The sequence below is a fragment of the Anabrus simplex genome, chromosome 2 (assembly GCF_040414725.1).
Source record: "Anabrus simplex isolate iqAnaSimp1 chromosome 2, ASM4041472v1, whole genome shotgun sequence".
Taxonomy (NCBI): domain Eukaryota; kingdom Metazoa; phylum Arthropoda; class Insecta; order Orthoptera; family Tettigoniidae; genus Anabrus; species Anabrus simplex.
The window spans coordinates 125,471,529-125,484,776 of NC_090266.1; the positions used below are offsets into that span (position 1 = coordinate 125,471,529).

Below are 13,248 nucleotides of genomic sequence, written 5' to 3' on the forward strand. Positions count from 1 at the left end.
ATAATGCTGAATTACAAAGATCTTGAAATTCTTTACCTGTTTGAGTTTTGTATCCCCAATCTGACATTTAATTCTCTTATATTTCTTACTTACTGACATCAGTTTCGTCTTAGGAAGGCTAATTTCATACCATTGTCATTGCACCTATTTTCAGGTTCCAGAATATTAGACTGCAGGCTTTCGGCGCAATCTGCCATTAAGACCAAGTCGTCAGCATAGGCCAGACTGCATACTCTATTTTCACCTAACTGAATCCCTCCCTGCCACTTAATACCTAGTGATGACTTGTCTATTTATAGAGAAAACCTACCCTCCTCTCCTCACCGTGGGCAGACTTATACTTATTATAAGGTACAAGCTACAAGGTGCCCAGTGTCATTTATTTCTCTTAGAACAACATCACATACCTTCAAAGGCTCATCTTTTCATATTCTGCTCTTCAGATTCATCAATCAGTTAACATTGATATGCATTTATTATGGTAGTCGCCCATGTGGCAGATTCTCTATCTGTTATTTCCCTAGCCTTATTGAACATCTCCCTTGGTAAATTATTCAAATCCCTAACTCCCGTACCTATAAAAAAATATTTGCCCCAATTTGTTCTCTTGAATTCCAGCTTTATCTTCATATTGTGATCTTACCTACTTTTAAAAACACCACTCAAACTTATTCATCTACTAATGTCATTCCACGCCATCTCCCCGCTGACAGCTCAGAACATACCACTTAGTTGAGCAGCTCATCTCCTTTCCCCCACGTCTTCCCAGCCAAAACTTTGCAATATTTTCGTAATGCTACTCTTTTGTCAGAAATCACCCAGAACGAAATGAGCTGCTTTTCTTTGGATTTTTTCCACTTCTTGAATCAAGTAATCCTGGTGAGGGTCACATATACTGGAACCATACTCTAGTTGGGGTCTTACCATAGACTTATATGCCCTCACTTTTACATCCTTACTACAATCCCTAAACACCCTCACAATCATGTGCAGAGGTCTGTACCTTTTATTCTGTTCTGTGCAGTCTGTTCCTGCACTTCATCATCACCCAGGCTCTTTCTTACTTTCTATATTCCTTTCTTAAATGCATTTATTTGAGTCAGGACAAGAAGTGGATTACAATCACATTTCTGTAGTTGGTTATACTGCACAAGATGTCAACGTGAGACATTATTATTTTATGAAAGAGAGCCAAAATATGAAACTTTCATCTTTCAAAATCCCTGAGATCCAGTTGTTTGAGAAATTGTAGAATCGTTGTTGATTTCTCCTCTGAATAACTGTCATGCATTTAATTAGGTCTTCTCTATGTTCAAACATTTCTGCACAACTTGATGATCAAGAATGGCAGTTATTTGAGAAGAATTTGAAAAACCTGCAGATTCCTTGAAGATGTGCAAAAAATATCCTTACATTGCTGTTTACTGATACTACCTTCGACATTATCAAATTAAGTTGACGAACATGACAGTTTGTGTAGGAAACAGTAGGATACTTTTCTTTTACAATGGTCACACCCTGTTTTGTACCTTCCACGATGGATGCGCTATCGTAGGTCCGTGAGATAAGATTATTTGGGCATCCTTGTAGGTGAGAACCAATTGCACTAAAATCTTTCTACAGGTTTATAATTTACAAGATACCTGTAAATAATAACCATCTGAAATACAGTAGTTTCATAAGCTATAACTGACATAAAATCTGCATCTTTAATTTCCCTGGTTCTTTCTCCTTGGCATACCTGTGATATGTATCACAGAATTTAATTTTGAATGGTTTCAGGGGTGCCCATGAAATCTGTTGCCACTTTTAAGTGACCTCTGGAGACACAGTCAAGCTCAGTGCTGAAATTTATCAAGCCAAGAAAAATACCAGGATTATCTCACATCTCTCATTCATTGTGGTTCCTCAGTGCTACCTCATATGAAATGCAAAACCTGATACAGTTTGTTATAATATTTAGTTCATATCTGTTTTGCATAGCCTTGTTGTTAAGCAGTTGTATGTTCCTTCTATATACCAAACCCTATGGCACAACAACCCCGAAGAGCCATGGCCTACGAAGCGACCGCTGATCAGCCCAAAGGCCTGCAGCTTATGAGGTGTTGTGTGGTCAGCACGACAAATCGTCTCAGGCGTTATTCTTGGCTTCCTACACTGGGGTTCCTTCTATATACAGTGTTCATTTGTGTAGCTATAGTAACATTTCCATACATGGATAAACTTAACATATTTTTAATTTGAGATGATGAAGATCATAAAATATGAATTTCATTATGATCCATATTGACAAACATTCACAATTATAAGAATTGAAGGAAGTTTCACCTCTTCAATACAAATTAATATTTGATGTGATTTATATTTACAGTATAAACATCATGGGACCAGTTTCGAACCTTTAAGGGTCATCCTTAGCCATTACAACTAAAATTGACAATTTATACAGTGGGAATATAACGTCTATATGCTTGAAATAAACACTTCAAAACTACGGACTCTGTAGTAAATTTACGGAATAAAAATGTGGTTTACTTAGTCTTAACTACTAGAATTTGTTGATTCTAACATCCTCTTGTTAAGCTTATATCAAGTGTGACATAACTATTTTAGCAGTCGATATATAATCAAAGATTGATCAGTCCTATGATAGAAACACAGATACATAGACTCGATTTAAAAAAATTAAAGTTTATATGAACTAAGTTGACCTCTGGAGATAAAATACGATCTTCGCAGTCTTAGCTGATGAAAGTCTACTGCAGTTGGTAACAGTAGTTATCTTATAAAGCTTGTGTCAAGTATGACCTATGTTTTGGGCTTCACTGGATGTTCACTTGACTGATGTGAGTAAGATGGTGACAATAAATATGTTTGGCAGAAGGGACCTTATAAAACAGGAAAGCTTGGTTCCAAAATTTTTATGATGGACTAGTTATTTGGCATTTGAAAAATTATCATCACAAAATGTGTAACGGAAATGTAACCTAGAAACCATGCAGGCTTTGATGTAAAGTATGCATTAGATGTCCAAGCGATGTTGCCTGGCAACTGCGTAGGCAGTGTCTTATCTCAAATTAGCGATGCAATATGTGCGACATGATGTTACCTAGCAACCGTTGATGGCTGGCCATGACTGTGTGATATAAGACAGATTTATGACCAAACGAGAAATTTGAAACAATTTTTTGTTTGGGATAAGAACTTTTACTTAGGCAAAGATTGCTATCATTTGGTAATATAAAGCAGAAGATTGTATTTGATTTCTATTTTTGAACAATACTTCAAATGAGGGAAAAGTTCATTTTGGCAGTTATCGCTTTCATGTGGCCAAGTTGTTGTATCTCCAGTATGCCTGTTGCTTTGAGGAATGTGCTTTACGCAGACTAGATGCAGGTGGTTGCATGTTTATAAGCACTCTAAAACTGAGAAATCATTTTATCACTTATAGAATTAAGGCATTTCTTATACATCTCACTGTCTATACTTTTTCCATTTTACACATTACATTCTGTTTATAGATACTGTATATTTTTTCATTATTGCTTTTGGTGATGTTGAAATCAGTGCATAAATTAATGCAAGGAGCTTCATTATTTGCAAGCCTGGACCACTGTGTCATACTGTTGATGGCCTACTAGGCCTTTTTAGGAAGATGATAAATTGATGATACGGTTAAAATTTAACATATCCAGAGTGGAGAATAGCATCATTTGGCTTGAATATCCAAACTATGAATTAACCCAGTTCAAAGAACCATGCCAAATGGCACATTTTGTAATAATACTTGCTGATTAGTTTACATTCAACTCAAAGAAGATTTTGCATATTTTAGAATATACTATTAGAGGGTCCAGGCTTACAAATTCTGAAATATGCTGTACAGACACATTCATTAATGTTCAGCAAGCCTATCTAAAGGACTGTTCCCATGATAGAAAATGTAAACACTTGAATATTGACTTAAAGCATGCAATCCAATGACTATGGTTTGTTTAAATTATCCGTTGCTCTTCTGTTAAGTCACATCTGTCCTGTTCTTTAAATAATTTGAAAATAAGTTTGTTTTCACTCAGGTGCTACAGATTGTATTAAATGGATACAAATATTAAAAATGCATCGCAGCTGCAGGAGCCTGTCTACCTTACAGTGTGCCAGGCTTGACTATCAACCTCTCTTAGCGCTCACAGTGGGTTTGAACTGGATTTACTTTAGTTCCTAAAAGTTTTATATTTACCTGAAATTTTAGGTAGCTGCTGAAAGTGTTAGAATAATCATAGGAAGAAAAGAAATATCCACCTGATCAATACTTATTTATTAAATTTGTTAATAACAGAACCGTTTTCGACTCCTCACAAAGTCATCTTCAGCTGTCTTGTACATTTACATTAGATTACATATTCTTAAGTGTTGTGCCTTGCCAATTGAAAAGATTGTATTTGACAGTCATTAAGTAGTATGTTTCAGAGTGGTTAGTCCAATGTTTATATACTTAAGTTTGTTTGAAGACTTAATACACATATTAAAATTATAACTATTTAAACACATTAAAAAGATCACAATACATGATAAAAAATATATTTCTATGTACATATATTCTATTACCGTCCAAGTTTTACGAGTAAAACATGTTCTTAAAACAACTTTGTCATCTTTCGTTATTGTGATTCTTCTGATATAAAAAAATATAATGTGCTCGAGTTCAGCTTTATTATTCTCTTGTAATGAATTGCATCTAGGCTTTATACTTTGTCAGATGAAAGAAAGTGTGTCAGAAACTGAATTGACATTTTTCAAGTGAATAGTATTATGCTCATAATAATGGTATGTCAGTTAACCTAAAACTTATGTTAAATGACCTATTAAGCATAAACTACATAAAGTACACCAATATTTGGCATACAGGCATCATGTGCAAACCAAGCAGAGGAGCCTCGGCATGCTCAAGCTGACCTGAGAACATGATTGCATTTCGTTATTATGGAAGCCATTTTCTTTTCAGACACTAGGTGCACCAAGTTTGAGAAGGTCTATTACTCCTGCAGAAGCATCTACGCATCAAAGTATCTCTCCAAGAACCTCAAACTCAGGCACTGTAAAGTGGTAGTAAAACCATATATTCCCTATGCCTCTGAGTGTCTCGTGATAACCAGGGAAGGCCCTGTCAGGAAACTAGAACTCAAAGAAAGGAATATCCTGAGGAGAATACTGGGACCCATAAAAGAAGAGGGAGGCAAGCACAGAATTCAGCATAATGATGAGCTATACAAACATCAGAAGGACATAGTTACTTGTATAAGAAAAAAGGTGCCTGGTCTTCTATGGGCACCTAACCCACATGAAACCCTGCAGACTTACCAACAGGATCTTCACTGTGGCAGGTAGAGGAACAAATGGAACAAGTGGATCTCTTTGGTCAAGTCGGATCTGGAACAACTGGGAATCCTGCATGAGTCTACACATGATCACCCACAGTTTCGGCAAGCCATCCAGTGGGGAATTTTTCCAACGTCACTTACGGGTAGGAGGAACACAGGAATCAGCGGACCTATTTAGACAGAGGAAGGAAAGCTGGCTCACAGCCAAAAACTGAAGGAATATTGGAAGAGGAGAAAACAGAAGGCCCATGTGATGAGAAGACATGAGCCCCGTGGTCCTCAGTAAGCCCAAACAACAAAGAAGGAGGAGAAGAAGATGTAACTTTGAAGTTTTTCAATCTGTTGAAATGAATGCAAGGAAATAAATGATAGAAATTACCAGAAAAAGAACATATTTAATTAATAGCAGAATATACCTGAAAAAAAAAAAAAAAAACAGAATAGAAAACTTCAAAATTAATTATATATACATATGTATATATATATATATATATATATATATGATTGCATGAGTGTAGAAAGAGGTTCTGAGGACAAAGTTTATTCAGCATGCAACAAAAATGTCCATAGAGACGTGCAGTTGTGCTTTTCAATCAAGATAAGGCCTCTTCTCATTGGGAGGGCCTTCATCAGAGGTTCCGTCTCTTCAACAACTTCAAAATTCAAACAGTGCTCCTTCTCACCTGACTTTGCGCCCAGCAATTTCTGGCTCTTCCCAGTGGTGAAGGATTCTCCTCAGGGTTGCACATTTTCCAGTTGTGCAGTCCTTCTATCAGCAATTTTCCCGTGGGCAAGATAGGCTCATAAATAAGAAGCCTTTGTAGCAAGCCATGCAATCATGGCAGCAATGTTGCAAAAAAATATGTACATGTTCAGGAAAATCAAGTGGAGAAGAGACAGAAATTTCAGAGTTTTGGCGTAGAGTACTTTCTGAGAAAAATATGGGCGGCTTTACGACTTGAATGCACCTCGTACATCTCTTGTACAACTTCTTCTTTAGAAGGTATGATGGTCGAGTGATATCGTCACAGACTTTTCCCAAGGTGGAATCCTGATCAACTTAGAAATCTAAAAAAAATGTCATATCCCTACGGTTTGGATTTCATGTAAATCTGGAAGTCCATATGTGGTTTCACAAGTGCTAAGGTTTCTCATCTAAAGACAGAAAGTCATTCTTAACAATTTCCTGTTATATGTGTTCAATCAGACTTGGTGTGGTATAAATCATGATAGGTGTTGAATAAGCTTGATTGTCAAGGCTGACACACTGCTGACAACACGAGACCATGCAACTGCAATAATTTTCCATTTGGTTAAGTTTGATGCATTGTGTAAGTTTTCTCTGAGAAAATCAGACTCATTGTAATTTAATCTAATTAACATTCAGTCCTTGGTTTGTATGCAGAGGGTGGGTTGAGGGGCATCAACTCAACTAACCCATGTTTGTGTATGTAGGGGTGGTGAGGGGGGTGGCGAGGTGGTGGCCACAGCCAGGGGGGTGTTCACTCACGAGGGGGGCACACTTCAGAGCCCAGAAACAGGCGTGGCTATAGTGATCCCCCCTGGGGCCCTCCCTTATGGGGCCAGCCAGGAGATCTACTTCAAAGTGTGCAGAGACAATTCCTTATTGCCTCCCCTTGACAAGGAGAAAGGTAAGAATGCTTGCACCTTTCTTCAGGCTTATGACTGGTCCCCTTCTTCTTGTGTGCTTTCATTTCATACTAATAGTAATCCTACTTTCTGTAGTTTTGCATTGATAACACTAAAATGTAAAATGTTATGTCTTGTGCAGAAATACAACGGAAGTGATGGAATGGTTGCCTGAGCTAAGAAAAGCAAATTATTTTCAGCAGAAAGAGAAAGAAAATAAGTGGCTAGAAGTATTTGAATGTTCATTGCCTCCCATTGGCGTTTTAAAGTTAGGCCACATCTTTATGAGATATATGAGCTTTCAGCACATTCCCTCACTTGGATGACATGTATATGCTGTGTGTGAAATAATATGGGTTTATGTTTCATGGAGCCTTTCAGCATGTTGATATTCTCATTTTTAATATTGCTAGGTTTAGATCTCAAGTGGTTGTTTGTGGAGAAAATGTATCAGTTGTCCTGAAAGGAAAGTGGAGAAAGAAGAATTGTGTCCTTAAGTGTTCCTTTATCAGTTCATGACCTGAAATGTGATAGTTTATCTGACTGGTTGTGTTTCCAACTGTGTTACGATATAATATACCTCTAACTCGTTACTGAGATAATTTGCTTCTGTGAAGATCTTTTCAGTTTCAAGGTATGAAAGCAGGAATGTTTGATCCGAGTATTTCATTGGCAATGGAGGTAGAACTTCTTACGATGCACTGTGTGGAATAATCGAGTGCATTAACATGATGATGATGGTGATGATGATAATGATAACAACAATAATAATTAATAATAATAGTAATCTTAATAATAATAATAATAATAATCATAATAATCTTAATAGACAGAGATTCATGACCACTAAATGACATAATAATAATTTGGGGATGTTAGGTCGCGTAATGGTAATAATCTGCTAATGCGTTTCTTTTTCAGAGCAATAACAAATAATGTATTGGTAACTGTCACTCCATAGTAAGCAGGCTTAATATAAAGAGACCCTGTTAGAAATATAGTGTATTCAGGGCCTCCAGAGTCATTAAGAAGGTTGTTGGCAACTTAACTATGCAGGCTAGCCATGATCTACTCAGTATATAGCCTTCACTTTTATTAAAATTATTCGGGTGTTTAGCAATTTCTGTTGCCTCATGAATGATTCTAGGTACCTATAAAATATAAAATGTTTCTCTTTATAAATGACAGAAGTGTAATAAAAAATTATGGTCATTATGTATGGCATGTTCTGCCACAGCAGACTTCTCTGGCTGGCAAAGACGTACATCCCTGCGATGTTATTTAACTCTTGTTGCTACCTTCCTACATGTTTGGCCAACATAAACCGATCCACAGAAACAAGGAATCATATATATTCCAGCACAGTTTAAACCAATAGGATCTTTGACAGATCGCAAGCAATTGCCTATGATGATATCAGGCTTAAAAATGGTCTTGATATTGTGCTTTCTGAGAATATTGTCAATCCTATCTGTGACAGATTGTACGCATGGCAAGAAGGCCAGACTCAAAGGACAAGAATCACCTGACAATCTGCCGTTTGGCTTAGGATGTAACACTTTGTCAATCTGTTCCCTTGAGTAGCCATTGGTCGGGAATGTTCTGGTTAGGAACTCAAGTTCACAGTTTAATTTATCCTTCTCACAATCCTCCCTTAAATTTTTAAGAAGTAGCATTGCAGTTAGCTGCGGCGTAGCTGAGCAGTCTGTCACAGAAACCAGTGTCATGAAGATGGCAACACGTTGCGAGTTAACCAACTTTGAACATGGCATAATCATCGGCGCACGGCGCATTGGTCGTAGCATTGCGGAGATTACACGCGAATTCGGCTTTCCAAAGTCAGCAGTGTCGAGGGTGGATTTCTCTATTGCACTACCGCCACATGCCTACTGTGAGTCAGATCACCGCCCGGTTGAATGTTGGGAGTCAGGAACCCATTTCTACCAGGACTGTAAGGAGGCAACTGTACCGCATAGGCTTCACTAGCCGACGACAAACTCGTGTCCCTTTGCTGACACTTTGACACAGAGTTAAACGACGTGCACGGGCCCGCGAACATCGGCAATGAACCGTGGAATGGTGGCGGTGTGTGGTATGGTCCGATGAATCCCGGTTCCAGTTGTATCGAGCTGATGGGCGTGTGGGAGTGTGGCATATGCCCCATGAAGTTATGGATCCTGCGTGTCAACAAGGTTGTGTCCAGGCAGGAGGTGGCTCAGGTCTGGTCTGGGTGGCATTCTCATGGTTGCAATCAGACCCCATTATCCGGCTGTGCAAGGAGTGCTGACAGGTGCACGTTATGTGGACATTCTTTCAGACCATCTGCATTCCTATCTGGCACTAGAGTACCTTGATGGAGATGCCATGTTTCAACAGGACAATAATGCACCATGTCACCACTCTGCGGTGGTACGCAAGTGATTGGAGGAGCACTCCAGTGAAGTTATGACCATGGATTGGCCCTCCAGATCCCCAATCTTAGTCCAATCGAGCATTTAACGGATGCTGTCAATGCTGGTATATGCTCCATGAACCCCACACCAACCACAGGAGACCAACTGTGGGTAACAACTTGGGTCCAGATGATTCCAACACCCTGTAGAGTCAATGCCTCACTGTATTGCTGCCATTTTAAGGACTCGTGGAGGAGAAACTTGTTATTAACATAACATTCAGTGTCTTCCCATGACTTTTGGCCACTCAGTGTATTTGAAAGTCTTGTTGTCACTGAAAAGATGCATAGTGGCCAGTGCGAAATTCAAGTTTCTACCAAGTGGGGGTATGAACTTAACATTAGCTGTCACTGATTAAAATTAATTGCATGTTACTTCATTTTATGTGAAGCAGTTAGTCTTTGTTGTATAGCTGTTGGCTGTCCCAGTGATCTGAGGCTCAATTCCTGAGCCTGTCTAAAATTTGAGATGAGCAGGTGAACTGGAATGAAGATGCACAATCTTGTGAGGACAATTATTTGAACCAAGAGATAACAACCATGGTTTTTCTTATTTTTTTTACATTGCACCAACACAGACAGATCCTATGGTGATGATGGGATAGGAAAGGGCTAGGAGTGGGAAGGAAGTGGCCGTGGACGGTACACACTAGACGAGTTGGCCGTGCACTTAGAGGCACGCAGCTGTGAGCTTGCATCCGGGAGATAGTGGGTTCAAACCCCACTGTCGGCAGCCCCTAAGATGGTTTTCCATGGTTTCCTATTTTTACACCGGGCAAATACTGGGGCTGTACCTTAATTAAGGCCATGGCCACATCCTTCCCACTCCTAGGCCTTTCCTATCCCATTGTCGCCATAAGACCCATCTGTGTCTGTGCGACGTAAAAGAAGTTGTAAAAGAAATGAAAGCACAGCCTCAGCATTTGTCTGGTGTGAAAAGGGAAACCACGGAAAACCATCTTCGGGGCTGCTGACACTGGGGTTCCAATCCACTAGCTCCCCAATGCAAGCTCACAGCTGCGCAACTCTGACCATACGGCTACTTGCTCGATTACCAACCATGTTCAATAAGCCAATGTCAGTGACGGCAGTGCCGACTGCAAACATACTGTCATCTGTTTCCATGAACCATATGACAGCCAACAGCTAATTTTGTATGGTAACTGTTGGAGAGAGGACAAGAAAATGTTAGTAGTAGTATTAATAAGAGGGTTGCAGTAAAATAGATGAGCAACTATTTTTCATGAGTCAGCATTAGTTATTGTTGACAAGTTACATATGCCATCTTAATCTGCAGTCTTTTCTTAACTTTGGAAAATTATCCCCAGTTCTTTAAATAAATTTTTCCTATCATTCTGCAAGCTTGAAAATACCCTCACAGTAGAACTCGTAACTTGCAGACAATTCTGCACATTCTCTGTTGTCTTGTAGCAATGACCTTGCATCTGTTCCTTCAAAAAACTGAAAATAGGACACTCAGAGGTTACCAAGTTGAAATTTTAAGCAGGGTGCAGCAGAGCTTTACACCTCATTTTTCTGTCAATGAACATGGGACCCATTGATTACTAACTTTCTGGTAGCCTGTGCTTGTAATCATTTGCTGAACTGTTTTCTCCTAACATTGCTAATGCTCGTGTACACATGCTTAAGTATGCAGTGAATTTCAACAGCAGGAATTTCCTCTTCAACAAGGAATTCAGTGACAGAATGTTGCCTAAATGAAACATCTCTGTTGGCCAACTGTCTGTGCTTGGGCAATCAGAGTTATTGACATTGCAATACCTAATCATATTGCATAAAGCATTTGGATTGTGATGATGCACATAGTTGGATTGTACTGATGGATTCTTGTTATCTGAAACTTGTTGCTAATTAATGTCTGTATATTATTAACATCATCAAGTCGGGCACCTACAATATACTGTTGTTGTGTATCAAAGAGACTAAGAAGGAGGTGCAGACTGGAAAGAAATAGAGATAGAAATGGCTGTGGAAGTAAGGAGAAATTGAAGGAACTTACTAGAAAATTGAATCTAGCAAAGAAGGGAGCTAAGGATAACATGATGGCAAGCATAATTGGCAGTCATACGAATTTTAGTGAAAAATGGAAGAGTATGTATAGGTATTTTAAGGCAGAAACAGGTTCCAAGAAGGACATTCCAGGAATAATTAATGAACAAGGTGAGTGTGTATGTGAGGATCTTCAAAAGGCAGAAGTATTCAGTCAGCAATATGTAAAGATTGTTGGTTACAAGGATAATGTCCAGGCAGAGGAGGAGACTAATGCTAAAGAAGTATTAAAATTTACATATGATAACAATGACATTTACAATAAGATACAAAGTTGAAAACTAGAAAAGCAGTTGGAATTGATAAGATTTCTGGGGATATACTAAAAACAATGGGTTGGGATATAGTACCATATCTGAAGCACTTATTTGATTATTGTTTGGTCGGAGGAGCTATACCAGATGAATGGAGAGTTGCTATAGTAGCCCCTGTGTATAAAGGAAACTGTGATAGACATAAAGCTGAAAATTACAGACCAGTAAGTTTGACGTGCATTGTATGTAAGTTTTGGGAAGGCATTCTTTCTGATTATATTAGACATGTTTGCAAAATTAATAACTGGTTCGATAGAAGGCAGTTCGGTTTTAGGAAAGGTTATTCCACTGAAGCTCAACTTGTAGGATTCCAGCAAGACATCGCAGATATTTTGGATTCTGGAGGTCAAATGGACTGTATTGCGATTGACCTGTCTAAAGCATTTGATAGGGTGGCTCATCGGAGACTACTGGCAAAAATGAGTGCAATTGGACTAGACAAAAGAGTGATTGAATGGGTTGCTATATTTCTAGAAAATAGATGTCAGAGAATTAGAGTAGGCGAAGCTTTATCAGACCCTGTAATAATTAAGAGTGAAATTCCTCAAGGCATTATTATTGGACCTTTATGTTTTTTTTATATATATAAATGATATGAGTAAAGGAGTGGAATCACAGGTAAGGCTTTTTGCAGATGATGTTATTCTGTATAGAGTAATAAATAATTTACAAGATTGTGAGCAACTGCAGCGTGACCTTGATAATGTTGTGAAATGGACAGCAGGCAATGGTATGTTGATAAATGGGGTTAAAAGTCAGGTTGTGAGTTTCACAAATAGGAAAAGTCCTCTGAGTTTTAATTACTGCGTTGATGGAGTGGAAGTTCCTTTTGGGGATCATTGTAAGTATCTAGGTGTTAATATAAGGAAAGATCTTCATTGGGGTAATCACATAAATGGTATTGTTAAAAAAGGGTACAGATCTCTTCACATGGTTATGAGGGTGTTTAGGGGTTGTAGTAAGGATGTAAAGGTGAGGGCATATAAGTCTCTGGTAAGACCCCAACTAGAGTATGGTTCCAGTGTGTGGGACCCTCACCAGGATTACCTGATTCAAGAACTGGAGAAAATCCAAAGAAAAGCAGCCCGATTTGTTCTAGGTGATTTCCGACAAAAGAGTAGCGTTACAAAAATGTTGCAAAGTTTGGGCTGGGAAGAATTGAGAGAAAGAAGAAGAGCTGCTCGACTAAGTGGTATGTACATTAAAACAAGAATAATAGTCGTATGTTCCGAGCTGTCAGGGGAGAGATTGCGTGGAATGACATTATTAGACGAATAAGTTTGAGTGGCGTTTATAAAAGTAGGAAAGATCTCAATATGAAGATAAAGTTGGAATTCAAGAGGACAAACTGGGGCAAATATTCATTTATGGGAAGGGGAGTTGG

General features: G+C 38.6%; 1 protein-coding gene across 2 annotated transcripts in view; it reads left to right on the forward strand.

The window, feature by feature from the left end:
- Nucleotides 1-13,248, forward strand: part of pyd (polychaetoid) — a 707,172-nt gene that overhangs the window by 677,836 nt on the left and 16,088 nt on the right. Inside the window, exon 19 of one of the 2 annotated variants that reach the window (XM_067140350.2) lies at nt 6,834-7,030. The exons of the other annotated variant lie outside the window; for it this stretch is intronic. Coding sequence (XP_066996451.2) covers nt 6,834-7,030 — 197 coding nt within the window. The remainder of the gene's footprint in view (nt 1-6,833; nt 7,031-13,248) is intronic. 2 annotated transcript variants of the gene reach the window in all.